The sequence below is a fragment of the Tamandua tetradactyla genome, chromosome 6, assembly GCF_023851605.1.
Source record: "Tamandua tetradactyla isolate mTamTet1 chromosome 6, mTamTet1.pri, whole genome shotgun sequence".
In the NCBI taxonomy this organism is placed as follows: Eukaryota; Metazoa; Chordata; class Mammalia; order Pilosa; family Myrmecophagidae; genus Tamandua; species Tamandua tetradactyla.
The window spans coordinates 66,568,453-66,595,709 of record NC_135332.1 but is presented as its reverse complement, the minus strand read 5'-3'; the positions used below and the strand labels follow the sequence as shown (position 1 = coordinate 66,595,709).

The 27,257-nt window shown below is 42.1% G+C and overlaps 1 protein-coding gene across 24 annotated transcripts in view; it reads right to left on the bottom strand.

The window, feature by feature from the left end:
- Positions 1-27,257, bottom strand: part of MYOCD (myocardin) — a 510,995-nt gene that overhangs the window by 24,788 nt on the left and 458,950 nt on the right. For all 24 annotated transcript variants that reach the window (XM_077166024.1, XM_077166026.1, XM_077166023.1 and 21 more), the window contains 5 exons: positions 24,182-24,343; positions 8,985-9,160; positions 7,614-7,739; positions 3,293-3,567; positions 2,361-2,514 (listed from right to left, as the gene is read on the bottom strand). In XM_077166024.1, the coding sequence (XP_077022139.1) occupies positions 2,361-2,514; positions 3,293-3,567; positions 7,614-7,739; positions 8,985-9,160; positions 24,182-24,343 (893 nt within the window). The remainder of the gene's footprint in view (positions 1-2,360; positions 2,515-3,292; positions 3,568-7,613; positions 7,740-8,984; positions 9,161-24,181; positions 24,344-27,257) is intronic.

The window sequence follows — 27,257 nt, the reverse complement described above, 5'->3', positions numbered from 1 at the left end:
TGACAGCAGAGCCACGTCAAGCCACAATAGGTTGACATATTTCTAACTGGTATATTTGAAACTGGCTAGACTTTCAGTCTTGGTTGTTCCACTGGTTCCTGCAACTCAGCTTCCCCCACTGAGTGAAAGTACCGTCAGCCTTCAAATCAGCTGTTCCTTCTAACTTCCCTATTTGTGTCACTGGGTGTCACTCAGCTTGACACATTTCCCAGGTTTCAATCCAGTAAGTGACTGAATCCTGTGGAGGTTTCTCCTACCTTCCCTCCCTTTCCATCTCCTCTCCAGCAAGGGCAAAGCATTTGAAATCACTCTCTTAAGTTCAATCTCCAGTTCTGCATATCATTTAACCTCTTTAAGATCCTAATTTTTTTCTTCACCTGCAAAATTGAGGAAAGAAAACTTACCTTGTAAGGTGAAGATTAAAGCCACTCTATAGAGAATGGCAGACTGATAGTTTATACCAAAACAAAACAAAACAAAACAAAAGAGCTCTCACTGCCATCACCATCATCTCCAATATTTATCCCAATTATTATAAATAACATCAGCCAATGGTTCTGAGCACATGCATATGGTGGGAACCAACCATGGGGACTCAGAGATGGCACCATCATTTCTGCACTATGTTTTCACTGGGGTCTTATTTGTCCCATGTAGCACCCATGATCCAAGTCTCCCATCCAAAGATGGCCTAATTTTATCTCTGTGGCTTTAGGATCTGGGAGGTGAAGCATGCATGACAAACTGCTTGGGTGAAAGTTATGATAAGTTGCATAGTTCACAGATGCAAGTTGAAACAAGCTGAGTGAAACCTCAGTATGTTTAGTGCAAGTGGGAAGAACAGAGGGAGTATCCTTGATTTCCGGACCCAGGATACATTTCAGCCACTGCTTTCAGCACTTGGTGGCCACAAGAATTGCCTTCAACTTGAAATAACTCAAACCCCACTTCGTCTCAAAAGAAAATGAGGAGTAACCAAAGAAATGAGGGTGGCAATGAAGGCTGAGAATGGAGAAAAGGACATAAGATTGGCACAATGGAGGTTACGGGGAACTTAGGAGATAAGGGATGTTTTTCAGGGGAAATATAATATGATCATTTGCAGAGGGTAATGAGTGGGGAAACCAGGCAAACAAATATATATAATAATTGAAAAATGGGTGAGGAATGGAAGTATGTGTGTGTGTGTGTGCGCGCGCGCTCACTCCTCAGAGATGTCAAGGGCAGTGCTTTTTATCTTTTTCAGTTCTTTCTTGAATACTGTAAATTTCCTAAGAACTGCTCTGAAACACACCATTTTCAACTCAAAGTTCAGGGTATTTTCACGCCCACTCCTCAGAGATGTCAAGGGCAGTGCTTTTTATCTTTTTCAGTTCTTTCTTGAATACTGTAAATGAATACGCAGTTCTTAAGAACTGCTCTGAAACACACCATTTTCAACTCAAAGTTCAGGGTATTTTCAATCCTCTTGTTTTGTTCAGTCCTTGTTAGGCACACATACGTCACTTAGCAAGCTGAAATGATTTAGGCAGAAGTGTCCAGGTTTGGAGATTTCATAGAATTGTACGTGTTTTAAAATTGGTATTATCAGCATAGGGTTGCTAACATCTTATCTTTTCAAATAAGATGCTAAAAAAGAAACAAACAAAACTCTACCCAACAAACTCAATTATCATTCACTATCACCATCATTGTACAATGGATTAACACTCAAAATACAGGGAGGAAATACATACTGTGAATAAATGTCAGCCATAGATGTCAAACACGCTTAGATTTATGAAAAGCTCTTTATATGGTATTTGTTTTTCTTATTTCACCAGAGATGGGCAAAAGTTCGTCATGGAAAGTGCTGCTGCTTGAAAACATTCTGGAAGCTTTTATCATTCTTACATGCGTGGAGCACCTGCTGTTCGTGCTAAGCTCTTTCAAGTACACTAATTCACTTGTCAATAACTCATTTATGCAAATGAGGAATACGAGACACAGAAATATTAAGAAACTAGCCCAGAGCTGCATGTCCAATAAAAGGCCTGAGCTGGGGTCCTAAGCTCTTTCAAGTACACTAATTCACTTGTCAATAACTCATTTATGCAAATGAGGAATACGAGACACAGAAATATTAAGAAACTAGCCCAGAGCTGCATGTCCAATAAAAGGCCTGAGCTGGGGTCCTATGGTCTTTGGCTCTGCTGGGATTTTCAACCACAAGCGGATAAAATCTGTACCTCACTTGTGCATTTCCTGTTCTCATCCCCTGCCACCCCGCACTATTGCACTAAAGAAATCAACTTGCAAACATGTTGTTAGCAATACACGTCTGTATGTATAAGAAAAAAAAATCACATCAAGTCCTATACCTTCAGATCATCAAGATTTGAGGGGAGTGGGCCTGGCTTGAGAGACGAAACGCCAGACTGTCCGGAAAAACTGTTTTTGACGGGAGATAAGGGAGTATTCCTCAGCGGTGTTGAAGAAGAATTCGGATTTCTGACTGTCTGTTCATTTGGTTCCCTGAAAAGGAAACAGCAAAAGGGCACATAATACACCATCAAACATATATGGGACAACTCAATTTATAGCTGGGTCACAAACTGATTGCCAGAAAGGGTCAGGGATATGATAACTCAGCAGAAGAGAGCAGGGTGAAGAAAAACAAGAATGCAAGCTAGATGGCAAGAGATGCAGAACCTTGCATTTAGGGAGACAAGAGGGAGTGGTGGAGACTCTGGTGCATATGAGAGTGTCTGCCCATGTACCACTTAGCAGATGCACTGAACTAGAGAGGGCTGAGCCTGCCCTGTCATGTCTGATTGTGTCCAGCACACGGCACAATTGCCAGAGTGACCTAAGGATGAACAAAGACACTCAAAGGAGTCCACATCCCAGCTTCAGAGTTGAGACTGATCATTTGAAATGTGACCTAGCAATGTGGTCCCCAAACCTTGGCTCAGGAATCAGTCTTTCTCAAAGATGCTGAGGCCATAAGAACTGTGAATGGACTGAGAAATGCTCATGATTTCAACATTCCATCCTTAGATGGTTTCTCCTCTCTGTTCCACATTTCAGTATGGAAGTACTCAAATCTTAGAGGACTCTCTTCTCAGGGGCATCGATTTACGTGCTTCTTCCTGGCTTTATGTTCCTGAAAAAGTGTGCATGGTCTCTAAATAGAACCAAATTCTAAACATACCAGTTGAGGGCATGGTGCAACCAGCTGGGGTGCTGCCGATGGGGAGAAGCTGTTCCCAACTTCTGCCCAGAGCAGCCACCCTGGGCTCGCCTGACTTACTTGAGCTGAGCTTGGTGAATCCCAGGGTAGCTGAACCGATGCTGCTGCTGCTGCTGTTGCTGCTGCTGCTGCTGTTGGCTGAGGATCTGGAGTTGCAGGAACAGCTGCTGTTGCTGCAGCAGCCGGGCGTAGGCTGAGTCCATGGGTGGGGGAGACTTCTCTGCCTTCTGGTCTGGTGGAATGTACTGGTGATATTTGAGCTTCTTCACCTTTGGCTTGGGGTCCTTGGGCTTTTTGTGGCGGTTCTGGTTCTTACTGTCACTCAAGGACTTGGACTGCAAACAAGGTGAGGCAATGGCAAGGGCTTTAGGTGACAGACAGGAATACCTTGGCATCACGGCTGTGTTGTTAGGAGGGTTTATCTGATGGACATTCTCAAATCCCAGAAGCACAATACAGCAAAGGTATGATGCCCAAAGAGATTACTGTTTGTATAAATGAGCAAATCCACTGGAAATGCAACCGTCTGGACTGACCACTCCTTAGGTGGGAAATCTCGAGTTTTGAAAGTGGCTCGAGGAATTTCCCAGAATAGAGAGTGAGACAAAGTTTGACTCTCAGTGCCTGCCCCTTCCAGGTAAGGATGTATTCTGATTTTGTGATAGAGTCAATGAAAATTCTTTCTCTTGTATACATGTAATCATCTTTAGTTAAGTGTTTGATAAACTGACCTAAGAATATAAACCTGGATGGAACTTAAATTATCTTTGAAAATATAGAATGTGCGTTTCAGTGGCTTTGACCTTAGAATAGAAGATAGACTCCTCTGAACCATCCCACCCACTGTACCTGACATAAGATCGGGAAGTAACACCATCTGAAATAATGATAATTTATCTACTACAGAAAGGATTAGGCTCACGTCCCACCACCGGACTCCCTCCCAAAAGCTCTCCTTTGCGAAGTGTGATTTGGACACATGGAAGGACGTTAAGGGTACAGCACTTTCTACCACTTAACAGCTTTTGAACATGGTGCAATTATATAACTTTCCTATGTTTCACTTCCCTCACCTGCAAGTTGGGTGAGGGAAGTGAAACTTTCTAGCTTGGTAACCAAAGCAAAGAGTCCCGTAATCGGCCAACAGGTACTCAATGAACACTTGTGATCCTATCCATAATTCGCTCTTGAAATTAAAATGCCTCCATACATTTAGAAGCAGTATTTCATACTTCAATCAGTTAAAAATAAAACATTTCAAATGCTGACTTTCTTAATGAAGGTTGAAGTAAAGAAAATGGATGTCATCACAAGACTCTCGAATTGGAGACAATTTGTGTTACTAGCAGCGTCCAGTAGGGGGTGCTCCTGAATAGCTAGCAGGCACATTCTAACGGGCAGCTTTCCCATCTTAACCACAAAATACACATCTGAATGTGACCTTATCTAAAGGAGCCTACAACCGGCTCTTCTATGACTCAGCACATCCCACCACTGAAGGCTCTTCTGTTTTCTCAAGGAGGCCTCTTCCTGGAGACTATTGAATAATGGACACAACTATTCCGGGGTCCTTGGAAGCTCCATTTTCTCCCTGCCCATTCATCGATTAGCATTCTAGTTAATGGATCAGTCTAGTTCTCTGCAGGGCTCTGGCCACTGGCTCTGCTTCTGTTCCCATCCCATCTTAATGGGAGAACCAAGCCCTGCCGCCCTGGGTCTAGCAACTAAGTCAGACACTAAAAAGTTCTCTCTATGCTGCCTTAACCCAGGGGCCCTGAGGGTTTCAGAAGGTAATGACACGGGAATAGTTCCTCTCGACAGTGAGGGGCAAAGAGACTCATGCAATTGTGTAGTTTCTGTACCACTTTTTTTTTATTCAATTTTTAAAAAATTTCAAAGCTTTTAATTGTATGTATATAAAAATAATAAATAATTATTTTTGTGGATATACAACTCAGCATTTCCCATTTTAACCACTTGCAAGGGTACGAATAATTGAGGGTGAGAATCACATTCGCAGTATTGAATTCGTTACTCCAACTTTTCCATCACCTCAATCCCCTTAAGCCATAACTCCCTCTTCCCCTTGCACCCCTGGTCTCTTATCATCTACTATCTGTCTCTGTGAAACTTGCTTATTCTAGGTATTTCATATAAGTGAGATCATACAATTGTTTGTCTCTTTTGTGTCTGGCTTGTTTCACTCAACACGCTGTCCTCTAGGTTTTAAGCATATATCAGAGCTTCATTTTTTTTTACATCTGAATGATATTCCCTTGTGTGTTTCATTCTCTTTCTGGGCCCAGGAGATACTCAGGTTGTTTTTTTTTTGTTTCTAAAGCTGCATGCCCAATAGCAGAGGAGCATATTCATCTATCTAAAGATGCAAATTCCAGTGCTTACAGCTGTAAACAACTGGGTTGTGTAACAACCAGGGGGAGTGGTGGGTCTGTGGCTGGCAAGGACACGCTTTCCTAAAGGCATGCCACAGCGAACCAGCCCGTCGAACAACACAGCACCCCAGCAGCCTGCCACGGCCTCGCCAGTCCCGATCTGCCTGATGAAACCCTGATTCTGTAGCCTGCCAAGGGAGACAGTTCACGAACCTGCCTAGACCAACCCTCTGCAGTAGCTGACGCTTCCTGTCTCTTCCCAAGGCAATTTTCTAGATGGCCTGCCTCTACTGGTTCTACTATCTCACTCCTTCCTGCTCACCCTCCCAGGCCAGCTCAAACCTGGGGAGCGTTTCCTGACTCACTGTGATGCCTCTTGCCATCTGCATTTTCTCATGTGGCATTTTGAGGCTGTGCAGTGGGGAAGCCACTGTATTCTGTGCAGAGGGGTGAGGGAACTCCAGCCCCTCACTACTCCCTAAGCCACAAGGGCCCCAATGGGGTGGGGCCACCTGGGGAAAGGGCACCTCTTATCTGTACAATGCACTTTATGGGTTGGCCCAACTTTACTGTGGACTCCTTGAGTAGAGGAAGTGTGTTTTATTTGACTTTGACCTCCTCAGAGTCTACTTGGAGAGTATCTTTCTATCATATAGGATTTTGCCATTCAGAAAGTGGTTTTGCGCTTTAGCCTTAAAAGAATCCCAACAAGTCAATGGGACAGAAGCCTCCCCCTAGCTCAGCTGTCTTTCTTTTTTTAAGAAGCTCCCTAGCATCCTCTTAATTTAGAGGTAATGAATATTTATTTAGCAACTGGCCATTCATGGTTGCATCAATTGGCTTTTCTATTAACCACCAGCTCTGTTCTACCAGCTGAGCAGCAATCCCTTCTTCGCTGAAATTGATTTCTCCGTCTTTGGACCTGCTATGACACTTTCTTAATACGGTGAGGTTGAATACCTCACTAATTTGAATTGTGCAAAATTTAAATAGTTGGATGGCAATACTAACAAAATTTCTTTGAATATACAACATAATAGTGTTGTGAATAATGTGAATTATTACCGCTGCAATTAAGAAAATTCATCAGGTCGCATAATCTCAAAGCTGCTGAGCTCAATGAATGGTAAATTGGGTTTGGTAGTGGAGATTTATGGGGGCACTGAAATGCTTACCATCCATTTAGAACATAAGACCACTTTCATTTATATGCAGTAGAGGAGACTATGGGGCTGTTATTTTAACAATTGATTCTTGCTTTAATTTACAATCTTTTTTTTTATATCTCATCACTGTCATTTAAACATTTATTCAGAAGATAGAGCTGAGGAAATATGCCCCCAAATTAATGAGAAGTTATTTGGGATACAGTATTATAAAGAAGGCCAAATGAATACCAGTCATTAAGTTTAGAAGCCAGCACTCAGAACTATGACATATATAAATGACGCTTAGAAAATTAAGTAAAAATATGCTAGAATGTTTAGAGGTATTTGTCTCCTGTGAATGTGAGCCCCTTTTCATTTCTACAGGGTCACTGGCTTGAATGATAAGGTTTTACATTATGCAGGTCTTCAGGGTTGCTTCCCTTGAGTAAAATTCAACTATTCTACACCTTTTGGTGGTGGTGGTGGCAGGGTGGGGGACATACCCACCCTGTGTGCATTACAATCAGCTGAGTCTGTCTCTAGGGTGAGCTGTGATCAGAAATATACTGGCTCAGATTCCATGTCAGAAATGCACTGGCTGAGCTCGATCCCAAATAAATGTGAACACACCTTCTCTGCAGGGAAGACCCACGCTGAGTTGCATAGATAATGGAATCTTGGTCCATACACACTGAAACCCAGTGCTCAGCTTGTGTGTTTTGCAATATTCCTAGGGAACTGAAGCTATGCCTGGGCCTGTGTGATCAGCCCACATTGCCAGACCTAACTCAGCACCGTGAGCTCAGTGCTCAGGCAGGAGGCTCAGAGGCTGGCCCATACCTTTACAGCAGTGTGCCCAGAGATGGGGGCACCGAGGGGTCCGATCCCCTCCTTCCCTGTGTCCGACTGGTTGCCAGGCTGTGATACCGAGTCATTCCTGTCATTTTCTGAGCCAGATGTGAGATCCTGAAATTCAAATTTCAGTGTTATTAGGATACAGGAAGAACTGCCGTGTTACCGCAAAATGGGAAAGCAGAGACCCCCGCCCCCCTCACAACTCTGTTGTTTTTATCCTATCTTTTTACCCAAATAAATATCAGGCTTCCATCCCCCAACAGGACAAGAGCCATGTATAAAATTGGTCATCCAAATGAGGACACTTTTCAGAGAAAGGGGGCTCTATTAAGGCTTATGCCAGAAAATGAGAGGCAGACTGGCCTGGTGCAGGCAAACCTGGACATCTGGTCACCCTCAGCAGCGAGGCTTCTATTTGTCGAAGACAAGTTCCACTTATTAGACTTGATAGTGAGATGGAAAAAGAGAGGAAGAGGGAGGAGTGGCGATAGGAAATTTGGGTGTAAGTGGAACCACGAAAAAGGCAGAGAAGTTAGCAAATGGAGGGGAAAGGGGTGTGTGTGTGTGTGTGTGTGTGTGTGTGTGTGTACATGCATGTATGAGACTATAGAAAGCCTTTATGAGAGACATGTTTCCATCCACAGAGGGTTCCAGGAGAGGAGTCATTATCTCCTCTTCCTCTTCCTCATTGCTATGCTGTGACTCAGACAAATAGAGACTGAGGCTGCTTATGATCTCCCCCAGTGGACTAGGACTGAGACCCTTTCCCTGAGCCCTCCCACCTGCCAGAGGGCTGTAGGATCCTTTTTATTCAGAGCCTCAGTGGCCTTATCTGCCAAATGGGTGAAATGAAATAAAATGAGTTTTGCATTCTGTCTTGCATTGCTCAGGTCTGTTCCTTCTTCCCTTCTCCCAGGGTAAAACAAAAAAAGAACTCATTTGCTCCTCAAACTATTATGAAATCAGAAGCTGAGGAATTTACTGTCAGAATAATACATACAAATGGTCGGATACACTATTTGTTATCAAAGAAGTGTGGCTGCAAAGATCAGATGCAATATGCAGAAGGTAGAATACTTTGGTTGTAAACTCTTGTGCAACAAACATTTGAATATTTTGGTTTTGCTTTTTATGTATGCCTTCCCAATCCACATTTTCTCCTTGGTACTTAGGTTTGCTCCCATGCAGTGATGATGGCCAGTAACTGGCATGGTGTCCCTGGAGAGACAGGATGAGAAGAGATGCCAGGACGACATGCTCCAAAAGCCACCTCTGGTGTCTCGGAACCCAACCATCTGCAGCAGCACTGACTTTTAAGACTATAAAGAGATTACAGTTGAGATGCCATCTGTTTACCTGGATTGTTCCCAGAGGGCCGGCCAGAGGGTTCTCCGCGGTTTTAGTGTCTGGGGGGGACCCCGCTGAGCCCTGGGGGTCTTCACTTCGTGTCTGTTCTGGAGAAAGTCCATCGCTGCTGCTATCTTCCTCAAAGGCAAATGCATCTGCTGATTTGGAGAAGTTCACCTGGTTACCTAAAGGAGTGAAACCCAAGATCTGCGTCAGTGGCTTTGGAGCATCAAAAGGCTCTTTGGGAATGTTTCGATGAGTCATCCCTTTTAGAAGCACACATCTATCTCCTGAGAGATAGTTCCAAGTTCAGAGTAAGAGTACAGGCATACTTGAAATGATGTGGGAATTTGTGCTTATAAAAGTGGTCTGTCCTGAAAAGGAAGAACAAGTGATCTATTAAAGGTCTATCATCATATGTCAACATTATTTTCAGGTTTATCCATTTATTTACATTCTCCGTGTGAACGCATATCATTTTAAAGCTAGATCAGGAAAGGTGAAGGAAACAAAGGGGGCCTCTGGATGCAGAGGAAAGGACGAGAGGAAAGGAGAATGCAGTAGAAGAATGCCAGTATCTCCTCCAGGTTTTACAAGAGATATAATTGAGATGACAGCATGCCATTTGCATCACCTTCAAACATAAAGCAGGGCACACAGCACAAAATGTTTAGCAAACTTTGTTAATAAGGATAAGCAAGGACAGCTACTAAATTTAAATTCCTAAATGTCAGAATTAATCAATGTCACTGGAATGTCCCAAAGCCCCGTTCAAATAATGCATAACTGTTTATAAAAGCCATAAATGTGTCTCAGAAACTTCAGCATGACCCTTGTTTTTTAATTATTTTCTTTTTAGCCTTCATATCTTTCTATTTTAGAAGTCCTCAATGGCTCACACTTGCAGAGACTCTTCCTGAGTCATCTGCGGGGTCTTTCTAAGGGGAAGAAGAGATTGGCTGGGGGTTATCAGACCAGACGGGGCTCTGATGGTACCATATATGTCCCTTAAGTTTTTATGGCCAAATTTCTTCTGGTTTATTATCCAACTGCACAGTACAAAATGTGCTGAAGGCCAAAGCCACATAGCTACTCTGACCCGAGTCCAGGCACAGCTCTTCTAAAGGAATTCGGGTATTATCAGGAAGTTTTCCAGCCGGGTATTCTGCAATCACGCTAACAAGAACTTCTGACTCTTGCTTTGTGCCGATAAGAGAAAGAACCTTTCACTGTGACGACTGGAAAGGAGAGAGGAGCTGGAAGTAATGGAACAAATGTGGTTTGGGGCTTGTCATCACTGCCACTGCTGGCACCTGTCACAGACCCTCACTCAGACACCCAAGTGTGAAATCAGAAAGGAGGCTGGAGGGGGTCAGGGCAGAGGAGGACTTCAGTCGCCAGCCTGCTGGATGGCTCGCGAACCTGGAAGGACTCAGTATGTTTCTGCGTGAGGCATTATGCAGCCATGGTTGCATTTTTATGACTATAAAAGCAACATGTAAAATTCATACCCTACAGAAATGCCTAATACACATGCATAATAATCCCACCTCCTGTTAATAATTTTTGTCTCTTCTAGATTTTTTCTGTGCATAAAGCGAGATACATATGTTAATTTTGCCACCTCTCTTCCTGGGATTCTCAGAGGTCAAAGCAAGGACTGACACATTTTAAAAATGTTTCATTCACATGGGGTTGAGCAAAATACACTGCGGTGAACCTTGCTTTTTCTTGGAGATCTTTCCATTAAGGACGTGGAGATTTTGCTCAATTTTTTTTTTAACAGCTGCACAGTATTCCATTGCATTGATGGGAACATATCCCCTTCCCCCACTCCCCACCCCCACCCTCTGCCACTAACTTCTCATTGTACTATTTTTTGAAAGCTATATTTGAAATAATAGAAAAGTACAGAGAATAATATAAAACATCTGCTTACATATCAGCTTAAATTTATAAAAAAATGCTAGAATTTCCTAATATTTGTGTCCTAAACCTACTCATTTTCTGACAGCGGTTACATTGGGCATTTAACAAATACCAACTTTTTCTTTGGGTGAGGGATCACAGGATCACTCTTCTCTCCCTTCATTTTCTGCTCCCAAACACCTCTCTCTTCCAGAGTCAGCTCAGACCCTTCTTTCTCCTTCTCTCACAGCAAAACATAGCATCTGCATATCAGTCTCTGTTTGTTCTTTTCGTCCATATGAAATAATTTATGTACAATTTCTTCTTCTGCAAGGATGTCATTTGCCTGAGATCTTAAGGCAGGGCCTTCTAATGGACTTTACAAGTATACTTTTATTGTCAACCTGATCATATTTCTTTACTTCAGAAAACATCTTTTCATTGACATTTTAAATCTTCCAGTTATGGAATTAGAAGCTTTGCCCCTGTTAAATAGACTATGTATCTTAGTGAGGGATTGGCAGGCATGGAGGGTGTAGGTGGGGGTTTAGGCTCTCCCCACCCCTAGAAGTCTCAGCCTTTCACTGGAATCTGTTTGGCACGTACCAGGAGGCAGCACCACTCACATTTGGATAGGGACCTGCAGGTCAGTTTCTCAGGCTGGCCATTCTTCTCTGCCCAATAACAGTGTGAATCTGAACATGTCATCGTGTTCTATTACCTCTCCCTTCCTTCAGTCCAAATGGGTAAGGATCTTTTCTGTGAAGGCTGATACTTTATGCGATAAAGACCCCCCCCCCCCCACCCCACACCCCATCTCCACCTGCACCGACACAAATGATCACATCCCAAATAGGGGTAAGTCAGGAGATGTTGACCAAACTGCAAAGTCGTCTAGGTATTCTAACATGTGTTCAGAAAGGCTAAGAGAAAGGGTGACGAGAGAGAGAGAGAATGGATTCTCTTCTGATCCCTCAACAACCCCCCATCTGATTGTTTCAAGTGGAGTATGTCAGATGATAGTGACGGTAACTTGTACCAGTGGCTCACTTAATACTAGTAGCAAGAACAAAAAGAATAAACCTTTGTTAGACCTCATAGCAGTCCACTGAGTTGGCGTGGGGGGCAAATGCTCTCATGCAAATGCAAGGTCCAGTCCTTCCTGTAATTTAGTGACTGAGCGAAGGCTTCAGTCCCAGCCTTGGACTCTCAGAACCACCAGGAGGCAGGAATGGTAAAATCAATTACCCTCCCTGGAAGCTGTCAGGTGACATGGCATTTAGGGAATATTGTCATAGCACAGATCGTGACCAATATCTCTTCTTTCACTGCACACATCACCTGCTAAGGACATTTCCGTATTCAGCAAAATTTCCTACTTGAGTATTTGAGATTCAAGGGACTGAATGTGACATCTGATGAGGTCCTGGGACGCGAGAGCAAGATGACTGTGATCTGGCCTTGACTTAGAAAAGGGCTGGGAGGATGGAGGAGGCCCAGTTGCTTTCACTAGTAGTCAGCCTGCCCTGTTCATTTGCTACCTGGCATTTGGTGACCCCAGTATAGAATGATGTGGAAAATTCTAGAAGTAGAGTACCTGAAATAAAAGAGCGGGCAATTAGTCCCATTTTCTCCCAGTGGTGGTGGAACATTCCTAAATTATTTTGTGCATTTCCAGCCTTCACTCTTAAGAGAGAGGACTAGTCAGGTAATAAATGGGGAAGTGAGCAAGGATTTATCCCTGAATCTCCATAGGACACAATCAGAGGGTTTACAGAAGGCAAGAGTATGTGCTATAAGTGATTAGAGGAAGGGTCAGCGGGAAGGGGTGGTCCCAGGATTGATGCGGTCTGAAACGACAGTCAGTTGTGGATAGGACAAGAAAAATGGTGCAAGGGTGGGGTTGGGGGGGCATTTGGTGCAAATGAGGAGAGCAGAAGAGAAGCTGTAGATGGCATTTGCAATGAAAGGGTGAGGAAGAAATTCTTCCAGCTGGGGTTGAGGATTTCTTTAGAAGCTAACCTCTGCGGAAACACAACCTCTGAGAGTCCACTTCACCATGTGACAACAGCCATTTAAAGAGGCTCCCTATTTAAAAGCTGCTGAACTCAAAACATGAAGAAGCCACAAGCACACTTGACTATATACAGCTTTTTTTTTTTTTTTTTTTATAACGGAACAAACCAACAGGGTAAGCACCAAGGTCTCAGATACAACTCCTGTCTAGTATCTTAAAAGCATAAGGTTCCAGGTCATAATACACCAGCATATGTGCTGGGGCCCACTTAGACTGCCTGGGCTAAAGGGCCCAGCCCCCCGGGGCCCCTGTCAATCACCCCTCCCTCCCTTCAGAGCTAGAAGTGGTTTGAACCTGCTACTGCCAGGGCAGAAGGTGAACAAAAAACGAAAGGGCAGAGAGCTTACCCACAGCTTAGCCCCTGTGGGCCATGAGATTTCTCACAGCACAGGGGCCCCGAGAGCCAACGGCAGGGGCTTCTGTTAGAGACACTGTCTGGCGGTTTCAATGCTATTGATAAGGACCTGAGCTCCAGAATCAGACAGACTGAGCTTTGCTTCTCGGTTCTACTGCTTCAGTCATAGCGTGACTATCGGCAAGTTATCTAACCTCTCCGAGCCTCAGTTTCCCCCTTTGTAAAATGGGAGCAACCCAAAGGAACCACCTTCCAGGCTTTTGAGGATTAAACACCCGAAAGCATGCAAAACCCTGAGCCCAGTCCCCGCCATACGTGAATGTTCGATAGTTTCTAGCTGCCGAGAGAGCTTTGTTATGAGTTCTGCTTGTCTCAAGTTTAACATTATCAAAAACAAAACAAAACATGACCACCCGGGAAAGAGGCAGTTTATCCTGTGGTCTGCTCTGCAAAGGTCAGTACAACTCTGGAGCCAGAAACGCCGGTTTGTCCCAGGAGGCGTCCATTCTGGGAAAGAAAAGACAGAACTTCCCCCAGAGTAAGAGGGGTGTCACTGAAAATCCCTGCTTCCTCTCCTTCCTGGTTCAAGCCAAGTTGACATCCAGAGACAAAGGTCACCTTATCTGGCTGCCTCGTGACCCTAGACCTCTGCTCCAATCTCCCACAGGGGTGAGGCTGGTTGGGAGCTGAGTGCAGTGCGCTGGCTATTGTCCCTGCAGACAGGGCAGGCGGTGCGGTGACAGGGATCTGACATCATCCCACGACTATGCCTACAGGGCCGGCTCTGGGCGCTGGCCCCTGGGGGATGGTGGCCTGGCCACGCTTAAGTGTTCCTTCTCCCCTCTTGGAAGTGATTAGATGAATGAGTCAGTTGTACTTTCCTCTGCATAAACATGTGAAATTCCGAGATTAAAGTGAGATAATCAGCGTCCCCATTACATTTCTGCTACAACGCATACCAAGGCCTGGAAACCATGGAGTGCAAGGTTAAAATGGATTTTGCTTGGGTGTGCAAGCTGGTGCAGTCCTCTGCAGGAGAACTATTTTAATTCATGTACAGATTCTCCCCTAAGAATCTTCGGCAAGAGACAGAAACAAAATCCATTTCCTAAGGGAGAAAGCGATACATGCGAAAGTGGCTGTAGTACTGATGTGGTTATTGCCCACTGGAATATATTTCGGGTCTTGCAGCCAATAAACAGGTTGGGTTGTCCAAGCTAAATTAGAACCCATTTCTCTTGAAGGGGATTGGCTGCCTGCATTTCAAGAGAGGTTCATGGAACTTGATGTGAAAGGATGTCTGGAGGAACGAAGATTAATTTCCTTCGGTTTTGATAGATGCTGATTTGAGGACTATGTAAGTCAGGAAAGAAGATTTCCAGCTGAAAATGTTCATCCTGCAATAGGTCTTGGGGCTAATTCTCAAAGGACAAGGATGCTTGTCATGTGTGAGTGTGAAACTTGGAGAAGTAAGCAGGACAAGTGCCTGCTCTTTGGAAGGCCCCTCCCAGCACGTCCAGCTGCACTGTGGGTTTCTAAGGACCTCTAGTGAAATGCAGCCCCTACTCGGGCATGCCCAGCCTTTCCCTCTCTCCAACAGGACTTCACCAGAGGCAAACGCAGTATCCAGGGCAGCCAACCCCCTCCCTCGGCAGCAACCCTGTCCTCCCCCCACTCACACAGACCACAAAGCCATCCGTTCCCTGGTTCTTCCGTCCCATCCCTTTTCTAGAAACTGCCTCAGAAATGTATGTCTCATCTATTCCTAAGCGTGTTTCTTTCTCCCAAGGATCGTGTGCCCTTTGAAGATTATTTCTCATTCTGGAATGATAGATTATGAGAAAATCATGTCAAAGCTAACCTTTTTGTTTTCACAGCTCTACCCTCTAGAATCTGGATTAGGGCCATGGGTATTATCGATTTGCATTAAAAATGATCAGAGTGTCAAGATTTCAGGATCTTTGGAAGAACGACTAGACTCTGAGTCAGGGAAGAGGTTTTGCTGTGATGTCTGAGCTTTGGGGCATAGATGAGCAAAGTCTATCAAATATTCTCTTTGGGAGCGATTGTTGCAAATGGATGGCTCCCCTCTCACCTGACATCTGGGCCAGTTCCAACGGGGTGAAAATGTTGCTTTCTATGTCAAAGGGCTATGGTGATACATGGAACTCATTTATCATTGACAATGGGACTATGTATGCATTCTGGGCCCGTGATTCATTTTTTTCTTAAAGTAGATGAAAGGTGAGACTTCAGGTGGGAAATCTGGCCTAGTCTAAGGGTAAAGCAAGACTATTTTTAGAGGAGTGGTGTGCCTTTTGGAGCTGAGTAGCTGGACCCTTCCACTGTTGGAGGAACTCGGAAAGCAAGCCTGGATTCTATTTTACTTGAGACAGAAGCCAAGAATCTGGAAAATTTACAGCTTCCTTGGTAGCTAAGGACACTCATGGGCCTTGGGGAAGAGTCAAGTGAAAAGGATTTTCAGATGACCAGAGAGAGAATTAACAAGCTAGGAGGAGGCCCCCACGGACTCATAACGTAGGGGTTATTGAGTAATAATGGTTTCCTCATCAGCTGAATGGGGCTGTGCTATGCTCCAGGACGTAATTTTGTTCTCATAAATCCTCACTCCCATATAACATCATGCTGGCTGAATTCAGTCATCTGGCCTGAGAGGGTGTAGCTGTTCGTGGTTTTCTGGGAAGGAGGAACAGGAAATTAGGTGCATGCTCTGAGATGTAGCCCCAAGAAGGCCCAAGTTCTATTGACTGGAAGTCAGACTAGAAAGCCCCCTAGTCCTTTACATTATATCATTCCAGGACAATGAATCTCTGATTCCTCCAGCTGGAATCTGTAAAATTCTACTTGACTCCAAAAATAGACTTGCAGGATCAATAGCTGGCAACTTAAGGGAGAGGAGAGTTTCGGGAACAAGACTTGATGATGAAGTCACTCGGCTGATGGAAGAGGGGTGATGCCTGGGAATGAGGAGAAAATTCAGGAGGGGGGTGGTTCTCTGATAAAACAGGCTCCCTGTGGTGGGAGAGGTTCTAGGTTATTACACATTAGGGTGGAACGACAGCTGTTCTTGGATAAAATTTGAAAGAGGAAAGCAATGATGGAGCATTCTGTTGGCAGAAACATAGGAACACAGTTGCAGAAAGAACTAGAAAGCATAAGCCCACCTAGAAAGGCAACTGGATAGAGGAAAATTAGATAGGATGTCAAGAAAATAATACGCAGTACAACCACAAGCTAGAATCACCACCAGTCCAAGGCGGGGTAATCTGATCATGAGAAATGACAAGAAGATTGAGCTTGGACCATAATCATCATCGGAAATTCTACCAAGGTACAATCTTTACATCTGCTCTCTAATCCATACATGTTCTCTAAATGTCAACATTTCATATTATGTGACCACCTTGCCCATAAAAGTTCATATACACATTTGAAAGATTGCTACTAAAGAGGTCGATTGTATGTACTGAGTAACAGAGCCCATTTCTGCATCAATCAGTACCCACTTCTGTACTTTCCTTAAATATTACTGTACACAAGTAATTTTTCACATCCCCTGACAACTTCCTCTCTCCCACATGGAACGCCTGATTCTTCGTAGCCTGTGCTAATTTTTTTTCCCCACAGCATTTATAATCTTTATCATAATATATAATTCACTATTTTTTTTTTTGGTACGCTGTATGGTGGGGTCACATTTCATTATTTTTCCATGTGAATATCCAATTATTGCAGCACTATTTGTTGAATTTTTGTTTGTTTGTTTTTTGGAAAGGGCATGGACTGGGAATCGAACTAGGGTCTCCCGCCTGGCAAATTTACCATTCGTTATGCTTTTGCTTATTGCCTTTGTCTCCCCCGACCAGGATATAAGCTCCCTTAAAGCAGGACTCTTTGCATGCTTTGTTCCCTGGTAGATCTCATGAACCTAGAATGGTGTTTGACATGTAAAAGAGGCTTAATATGTACTTGTTAAATGAAGACACGAATGAAAGGGCAGTCAATCTGCTTAATCAGTTGAAATGAGCAAATATGCTGAAGACTCCCATGAGTTGTCTCCTCTGAACTCTAGACCTCCGAACCCATCATTCACTCAGTCTCTCCCCCTTGCATTTCCTGTGGGCCCCTCAAATTCAATAATTCAAAACAAGAATTCATCAACTTTCCCCAAATCTGCTCTTTTCACTCACGTAGCCTACCTTGTTAAATGGCACTGCCAACTACCTGGTTGTCCAAGAGAGAAACATGGGTGTCACCTTTGACTCTCCTTTGCTTAACCACCACATTCATCTAATCGTGCCAAATAATTATTTATGAGATCCTCTTTTTCCCATGCCCTCAGCTGTGACTCTTATCAACTGTTGAAGAAGTCTAACAGCCCCCTAATGGAGCTCTCTGACTGTACCCTACCTCCCTCCAATCCGCTTTGCAAACTGCAGCCAGAAGACTCTACATACTGAACCCCTCCATTCCATTCACACACAAATACATCTCCAGCTGCTCATTGGATGATCTACCATAACTCACCACCACTTTGTATAATGATAATTATTGTTATTAAAAATTGTTTCCCCTTTTTGTTGGGGAATTAGAAACATGGTTAAATGTGTTCCCCTTCAGATATTCTCTGAAGCTTGAGACTCTACTGCTTTTAAGATAACATTATAATCTGTCCAGTCATACGTCTCTACCCTTATCACTCATCTCTTGCCCTCTTCTTTCAGAACTCAGCTAAGAAGTCAAATCTTCCAGGATGCCTTGGTTAGGGACACTCATATACAGTCCCATTGTATGTTTCACCTACTCCTTTCATAGACGTGATCACAAGGAATGAGAGTGTTCTTCCATGTCTCTTTTCTTGCTACAGTATAAACTCCTTGAGATTAGGAAAGGAGATTTATTCACTCATATGTATCCAGTGCCTACCTAAATTATTTACTGTATTCATGAACAAAACTCTATCAGATAACCATTATCAGTATTATATTATATTATATTATATTATATTATATTATATTATATTATTATATTATTGCTATCCTACATAAGAGGAAATTGAAGCACAGTGAGATTAAATAATTTTTCATTGGTTATAGGGCCAGAGAGTCACACAGTCCAGACTTGAAAACCAAGCTGATAGATCTCAAAGTTCCTGCTTCATTGCCATGAAGTAGGTCCACAGCCTGCCAGTTTATTATTTTCCAATAGCCCTCAAATGTACTGGTTTCTATCCATTTCACTGTCGGCATCCCATACCCTGTTCTTGCTCTTCCGAGTCCTTGCCTGAATGGTGGCAATACTTATAATATTGCTTCTACCTCCTTTCTCTCCACCTGCCCACGCAGTCTACGCTTGTCTCTGGCTCAACTACTTTAAAACGAAGCAATATGAATGAATATAGATACAAGCAAAATTAAATGAACTCCAGAAAAGAAAAGAAACCAACAACATTTATGAATACATTTGAGGGCTGCTTCATTATAATAATCACTTAAAAAGAAAGCCTTCCAGCTCATGCACTACAAAGAGAAAGAGAGGGAGGGAGTACACAAACATACAACATTAGGAATTAAAAAGGGAGTGTAGCCCCAGGATAAGAGTGATGTAAAACGATTGTAAGCCATTACTATATATATAATATTAGGGTACTCATAACTTGGAGATTCAAGGTGATGATAAAATTTTTAGAAACATTTAAATTGTACGAGTTAAATTAAGGAGAAAATTTGAATACCTAAGTAACCATGGGCTAAACTGAAGTAAAGCTTTCAAAGAACTAACCTTAGAAAAGGCATCAGGCCTCTATGGTTTTATTAAGCAATGTTTTTGAAGAACTTATCATTGCTATCTTACTTAAACTTTTCCAGAGCATAGAAACATACGGAAAGGCAAATATGTAACTTATTTTATTTATTATATCTTTTGTATTTAAACCCAACTAATATAAAACAACCACTACCATCAGAACAAAAACAGACCAATTTCATCTATGAATATTGTGGCAGAGAGGGCTAGCTAGTCATCAAAATTTATGCTCTCCTTTCCATAATATAGAGACATTGCAAGAAAATGGTGATCTGGTCAGACAATAACTTTCCCAGACATGTGTACCGTTCTCAAAATGGAAGGTGAGTGGAAGTGAGGGGTTTATTTTCTGGTTGAGGTTTTCTAAATAAGAGGCGTTTTCTCATTCTTTCTTTCCCCATCACTGGCTAAATTCAGAGGATGATGAGGTTCTAGGTCAGGGGTGGGCAAACTATGGGGTGTGGACCTGCTGCCTGTTTTAGTAAATACGGTTTTATTGGAACACAATCATGCCCGTTTGTTTAGTCTTGTCTATGGCTACTTTTTGTACTACAATGGCATGGAGGAGTTATCATCCCAGAGGTAAACTAAAATGTTTACTGTATGGCCCTTTAAGAGAAAGTTTGCTGCTCTTCGCTCTAGGGGATGATAGAGGGACAAGATGGAAGAAGCTTGGGTACCTGAAAGGCCAATGGGGAAGACCCTTCCTTGGCTGTTTAGGAGTAGGAAATAAACTGCTGTTGTTAAGCCAATAAAATGTTGTGGTTTGTTTAGCAGCTATGTTATTAACAATTAATACAGAAATTGATGTGCAAGCCCAAATATAATACTAGCAATTCCTAAAATGATTATCGACTTCCATGTAGAATTTTTTCCTGGAATGCAAGGATGACTAGATACTAGGAGACTAAGCAACAGCCCAGCACTAGGTCCTAGAAGAAAATCCACATGATCATGCATGCTCAAAAAGTATTTGAAAAGCAGAGCATATGTCTCGCAGATTATTCTTAGCAGACTAGAAGTAGAAAAATTATTCCTTAAAATATCTTTACTAAACCAAAAACTAATATCAAATATAGAGATGTCTGGGGCCTGCCCACGCAAAAAAAAAAAAAAAAGATATATATATATATATATATAGAGAGAGAGAGAGAGAGAGAGAGAGAAGTAATGACTATAGAGATTCCCCTTTAAGACAGAAGTAAACAAAAATACATGTTATCAATATAATATACTGTACTGTGATGTAATATAATACAATATTGCTTTTGAAGTATAAGTCAATGCATCAATAATATTATAATAATGAATTATTATGTAAATGTAATCAATAATTATGTAGTTATTAAATTATATAATGAAATAATATTTCTATATGATATCTCAAATCATATCATATAAATTATATTTGTATTAATTCATGTGATATAGATATTGAACATAAAATATATTTCTTATATTTGCATTTTCATGCTATATAACATAATTTATATAAATTTCATATAATGAACAAATATAATCACACAACATAATTTATAAATATATTAAGACAATATAAATTCTATATGTTATGAATGTATTATTTCTATTTTTAAACAATATCAATTTTATAATATATTAATAATATTTTAGTGTTTCTTTTCAAATACCAGCCATTGTAATTAAGGCACAAAAATTGAAGCAGGAAACAAAAGTCTATTAGTTTTGCAGATGATATGATTGCATACCCAGAAAACTTAAGATAAATTGAGAAACTCTTGGAACAGGGAAATCTTACAAAGTGCCCAGTTACAAAATAAACGTGTATGATAAATAAGTTTTTCACATGTCAGCAATAACCAAAGTTACTTAACTAAAAGAACAAAACCCAAAACCTTTACTAAAGGAAAGGGAAATAAAAGAAGACTTGAATAATTATAGAGGAGTAATATATTATGTCTTCCCACATCTCTGCATGGGAAGAAATAATATTTTAAACATATGAATTTATCATTAGTTAACCTACAAACATCCTTGCAATCTCTCACAAAATTCTAACAGGGTTTATAATGGCAAACAATAAACTGACTTAATTTTACACAGTGCACATTTGTGAGAATAGCCAAGCCATATTTGGAAAATAAGTAACTTGTGAAGACAGATGTTAAAACAAATTGTAAAACACATCAACAAAAGTGTGGAAAAAATTTGGCCTATCTTTTAAACCATACCCTTAATTTTACATGTATTAAATATTTAAATGCAAAAATGAAGTATATTGGGCGGGCCGCGGTGGCTCAGCGGGCAAAGTGCTTGCCTGCTATGCCGGAGGACCTCGGTTCGATTCCCGGCCCCAGCCCATGTAAAAAACAAACAAACAAACAAAATACAATAAAAAACAAGAAAATGTTTAAAGATGTTTCCTTTCCTTCCTTCTATCCTTCCTTCCTTCTCTCTGTCTTTCCTTCCCTTCCTCCCTCAAAAAAAAAAAAAAAAAAAAAAAATGAAGTATATTAACATTAGAAGACAATATAGGTGAATATCTCTATTCTTGAATAAGGCAATGTTTTCAGTACATAATAAATTCAAAAACAACAAAGAAAAAGATTAGCGGGTTTAACTATACAGCAATTAAAAACTGCTAAACATAAAATATGCTTAAACACAACCAAGGGCAAAGAACAAACTGGTAAAACTATTTGCAATCTGTGACAGATGGAGAATTATGATTTTCTTCTATAAAAATAATTTTTAAGCAGGAAGGGGCTAAAATGCACAGCAGACAAAAGAGAAAAAATCCACAAACTACCAATGACCCATAATCACATTTTAAAAATATAATGTCACTGGGGCAGTGCAATGGTGGCTCAGTGGCAGAATTCTCACCTGCCATGCTGGAGACCCAGGTTCGATTCCCAGAGCCTGCCATGCCAATAATAATAACAATAATAATAATAATGATGTCACTATAGTTCAAATAATTCAAATAAAGAGATTTTTTTACCTGTCATATAAAGATAATATAGGAATAATATAAATAATAAAATAATAAAAATAAAATAAAAATTTGCAATGTGTGGAATGTAATTTTTTGAGAAATGGTAAAGGATGCTGATGTGGGTTGAACTGTGTCCCCCAAGTACTGACCCCAAGTTCTTTGAATGTGACCTAACTTGTAAACAGGATCTCTGAAGATACTATCAGTTAAGATAAGGCCAACCTAGAGTAGGTTGAACCCTAACTCAATATGACTGGTGTCTATAAGGCAGAACTGGACACAGACAGAAGAGAGAATGCCATGTGACCACTGAGGCAGAGACTGAAGGCCAAGGATTGCCAGCAAATGCTAGGCTGGGGCAAGGAAAGATTCTCCTTACAGATTTCAGGCATCTGGCTTCCAAAACTGTGAGACAAGAGACTTCTATTGTTGTAAGCCTCCAGTATGTGGTTCTTTGTTATGGCAGCCCTAGGAAGCTAAGGCAGGTGCTGATGAAATCTGTTCATCATGTTATTAGAGTGAAGATGGAGAGTGCACTGTTGAGTACTCTAGGCCAAGCCCTAAAAGGCACAGGAGAGTTAAGTATGGAGGGAAAGAGTGAAGAAGAGGGAAAACCACGGGAAGCTTAGAGGAGATTGATGGATGAGTCTATTGCCTCTCATGGAAGTTACATTTTCATATTTACCAGTTTCAAAGGGAAAATTCGCATAGCCTTTGAATGGCTATGTGAGAGCCAGATTTTAGGATGTGGCTAACACTTGATGATAGGTTTTTCAATGAACTTAGTACTTGATAAACTGTCTCTATACATGCTTTTGACAATGTGTAGAAGCATTTAAATATATTTTGCTTATAACAACTATTGCTATAAATAGTTACTTCTCAGAACTGCTTGTGGTGTCACTGGAAGAAACTAAAGCCAGCCTTTGGAAAGGTTAAGAGTTCCTTTCTTCCTTCTACCAAGGCCAATTTTCCCTCCATAGTGTTCCCATAGTTCAGAGAAAGTCTACAGAATGATTTAATACAGTTGATGAGAGAATTAATGCACATTAATTCTCAGTGGTCACATCTCCCCCTTGAGCGTACTTCCACCTTACTGAGAGCGTGAGAGCTGTCAGAGAGTTTTCATGTACAGGGTAGAACCTGAACCTCATTCCAGCAGCCTAGGAGTTGGGCAGGATGGGTGTTACCATTTCCATCTCAGTGAGATGAAGTGTACTGGGAGAGCCCCAATGCTGCCCAGTGGCCAAACTGGGCTCAGAGTCCAAGTCCTCTGTGTCAGGTCCAGGACTGCACCAGTCCTCTCCCCTCTAGAAGGACAAGGCTAAAGGAGGCCATGGTTCCTAAGCAGTGGGGTTCCAGGGACCTCGTAGGGGAGATGTTTTGAGGATGCCATCAAATTGGCTTCTCAATCTGCCTCACTGGTGCCAATTTCGCCCACAGTGACCCAGCATGCATGGGCTTCCAAGGGCAAGTGGGTAGGGGTTTCTTCCTCTTCCCCAGGACCTCTGATTAGGGGGAACATCCAGAGACCTTACGGTAGTCTGGAACTGTACGTACCCCAGAAAAACATGTTCTTAAAGTTAACCCATTCCTGTGGGTGTGCACCCCTTGTAGGCTGGACCTGTTGATGAGGCTCCATCATTTGAGATGTAACTTGCCTCATTCAAGATGGGTCTGAATCCTAGCTACTGGAGTTCTTTATAAAGGGAATGAATCAGAGAGAAAATGAAAGAAAGCCATGGAAGCAAGAAGCTGAAAGCAATGAAACCCTGAGGAGAAGGGAGAGAACAGCAGACACCACCACACACCTTGCCATGTGGCAGAGGAGCCAAGGATCGCCAGCTGCTGTCTTTGGGAAGAAAGCATCCCCTTGACGATGGCTTGGCCTGGACATTTTCATAGCCACAGATCTGTAAGCTTGTAAACTAATAATTTCCCATTGTTTAAGCCAAAGTCATTTCACAGTATCTGCTTTAAGCAGCCCAGGAGAACGACCCTCATCCCAGGGCCCCCCAGATCTTGTGAGCACCAGGGAGAGACATGCCATTTGTTCTAACTACCTTTTATGGCTTCTTTCATGGCAGAATCAACAGGGATTATGTTTTTCTCCACCAGCTCCAGTGGCCCTGGCCGCAGAGCAATTTTTTCGTTCAGATCATCCGCAAGTCGGGCTCTTTTTAGCTTCATCTGAGCGGTTGGAATGGACCTCTCTGCAGTGGAGGCTGAGGGGTTGAAATGAAAATGATCAGTTAAGAGTTCAGTCTCTTTTTTTGCGTGTTTCTTCATTGTTTTTTTTTTTTTTTAATGGTTACAAAACAGTGTGTCACACTGTGCTCTACCATCCTAATAATTTTTCAATGTGATCATCATCATTTCACATGGATTAGCACCAGCGATGAGACACTTCCAAATAAAGGCAAATAGAGAGTCAGGCACACAGAGAAGCTAAAGTAGCTCGCTTTGGGAGGATTTTTGAAAAAAAAAAAACAAAACAAAACAACAACAACACAAAAAACGCTGCGATTTAGTGATTTTGTAAGCAAGCCTACGTTACTTGTTCACCCTCAGCTATGGTGATTGGAAAAAGATACACAATTGATCAGGGTTGGGTCTGGCACAGGGGAGCCTGTAGTAAATATTATCTATTTTTAAAATTATTAGTAGTAGCATGACTTTTTAAAGATGTTTAAGACTTGCTGATGCACTGATACTGTGTCAAATGCAAGGTCTGTTGTAAGAGATTTAAAAAATCCTTTGAAACGGTTATCTAAGTCAAATGGGGATTTTTGAAATTGAATTTTTCCAACAGGCAGTTTCTCATCTGGGGTTGAGAAAGCTCAACCCCTAAGGCTGACATCGTATTTCTTCCTTAGGTTGGGTCCTGACTTATTTCAGTGGAAGAACTTGGAGGAGAATCTAGCTAAACTCGTTGTTGCTATAGTGGGAGAACTGTGAGTTAAGATTCTATCAAAGTTTGCAGCTTCACCCTTAACTTTGCAAATCGAGGAGAAATACTTGCAGATGAGCCTGCCAACAGCACTCGTCTATCGTGACCAATCTACTAACCCAGACCTCGTGTGCTGGTTTGAAAGGAAGTATGCCCCCTAAGAAAAGCCATGCTTTAATATAAATCCCATTTTCATAAAGGTAGAATCATCCCTATTCAATACTGTATATTTGAAACTGTAATGAGATCATCTCCCTGGTTGATGTGATTTAGTTAAAAATGGTTGTTAAACTGGATTAGGGGATGACATGTCTCCACCCATCTGAGTGGGTCTTGATTAGTTTCTGAAGTCCTATAAAAGAGGAAACATTTTGGAGAATGAGAGATTCAGAGAGAGCAACACTACAAAGCAGAGAGTCCACCAGCCAGCGACCTTTGGAGATGAAGAAGGAAGACACCTCCCGGGGAGCTTCATGAAATAGGAAGCCAGGAGAGTAAGCTAGCAGATGACGCCGTGTCTGCCATGTGCCCTTCCAGCCGAGAGAGAAGCCCTGACTGCGTTCGCCATGTGCCTTTCCAGATGAGAGAGAAACCCTGAACTTCATCGGCCTTCTTGAACCAAGGTATCTTTCCCTGGATGCCTTTGATTGGACTTCTCTATAGACTTGTTTTAATTCTCGGCCTTAGAACTGTAAACTAGCAACTCATTAAATTCCCCTTGTTAAAAGCCATTCCGTTTCTGGTATATTGCATTCCAGCAGCTAGCAAACTAGAACACCTCGTATCTTTCAGCTGATCTAGAATTCCCCACGTAGGAGGGGCTTGGCAACGTATACCTGGTTGCGACAGTCCAGAGTCACCTAGAAGCTGCATTTGTGAAGCATGTTAAATGAGCTGGAGAAAATCTCAATGCCACAAGCCCAAGAAGGGGTACGCCTAAGCCTATGTCCTCTCCAAAACCATCCTGTAGGTCATTGCAAGGACTTCTTGTGGTCCACCTCTCCCTGTGCCCCTGCCTCAGGGATCCTTCTGATCCATCCAGCTCACCAACACAGGATTGATCTTCAGAAAATATTCCATTCTTCTGGCATTGCCCTCCAAGATACTTCTCTCCATACAACTGTGACGTTGGGGTTTTCTAGGCCAGCAAAAACCGGATCCACCCTAACCTCATGACTCAGAGCTCTGCCCCCCACACCTGCCACTCCAGTGAGTCCGGTCTTTGCTCCACACCCACTGCGTTTACCACTGAAACTCGGCTTCCTCTGTTTCCCCATCCTGGAATGCTTCCGTCCTTCTCCACACCAGCAGCACCCTACCTCTCCTTTTGGTCCCAGCTTTATGCCCCCCTAACCCCTTCTGCTCACACTGCTCCCTTTTTTCTTTGAAGGCCTCTTGCAGTTGAAAGCATTTGGCCCTTAGGCTCATTTTGCTGCTTCTGAAATTAGACAGTGAACTCCTGGAAGGCAGAGGCCGTTTTGTGCCCAGCACAGTGTTGGAGCTCCAGGGTGGAGCGAATTTCCAGTTTCAGTTGGGAAGAAGAGGAGACTCTATGGGCACCACCAGGGACACAAAACTACCATGGGGGCTGCTGCGGTTTACAGCCTGATATGCTAATTCAAGGCCATGCCAATGCAAAAATAGCATTTCTTATGCCTTTCTACTTATAGAATTACTGCATCCTCACCGTAATAAATGGGGAAAATATTTTTAAAGTATACAAAAGAAAATGAAAGCATCAGGAAACTCATCACTTAGTGTCAACTCTTCATAGTTGAGCGTCTTTCTTCTTTAGTCATTTATATTTATTGTTAGGTGCATATTTCTTCTCAAATAATTTGTAAATATAGCTTGTATTTATGCTTATACATTTTTTTCTATCCAGAATTTGATTTAAGCCTGGTTTTATTTTCTGATCTTTTCACTAAGCAATATATTGTAAGCCTTTTCTCATTAAGTGATTATTCTTGAAGGTCTTATTTTAGTGGCTGTAAGGTATTCAATGATACAGATAATTCATAGTTCAGTCACTCCCCTTTCATTGGACATTGTACAGTTTTCCATTTTTTGCTTTCTAAAATACTTCCACAACAAACATTCTTATAAAGAAATCTTCTTAAGTATATCTCTGATTATTTTCCTTGGATTAAATACTAGAAATTAAATTACTGGGTTAAAGGGTGGGTACA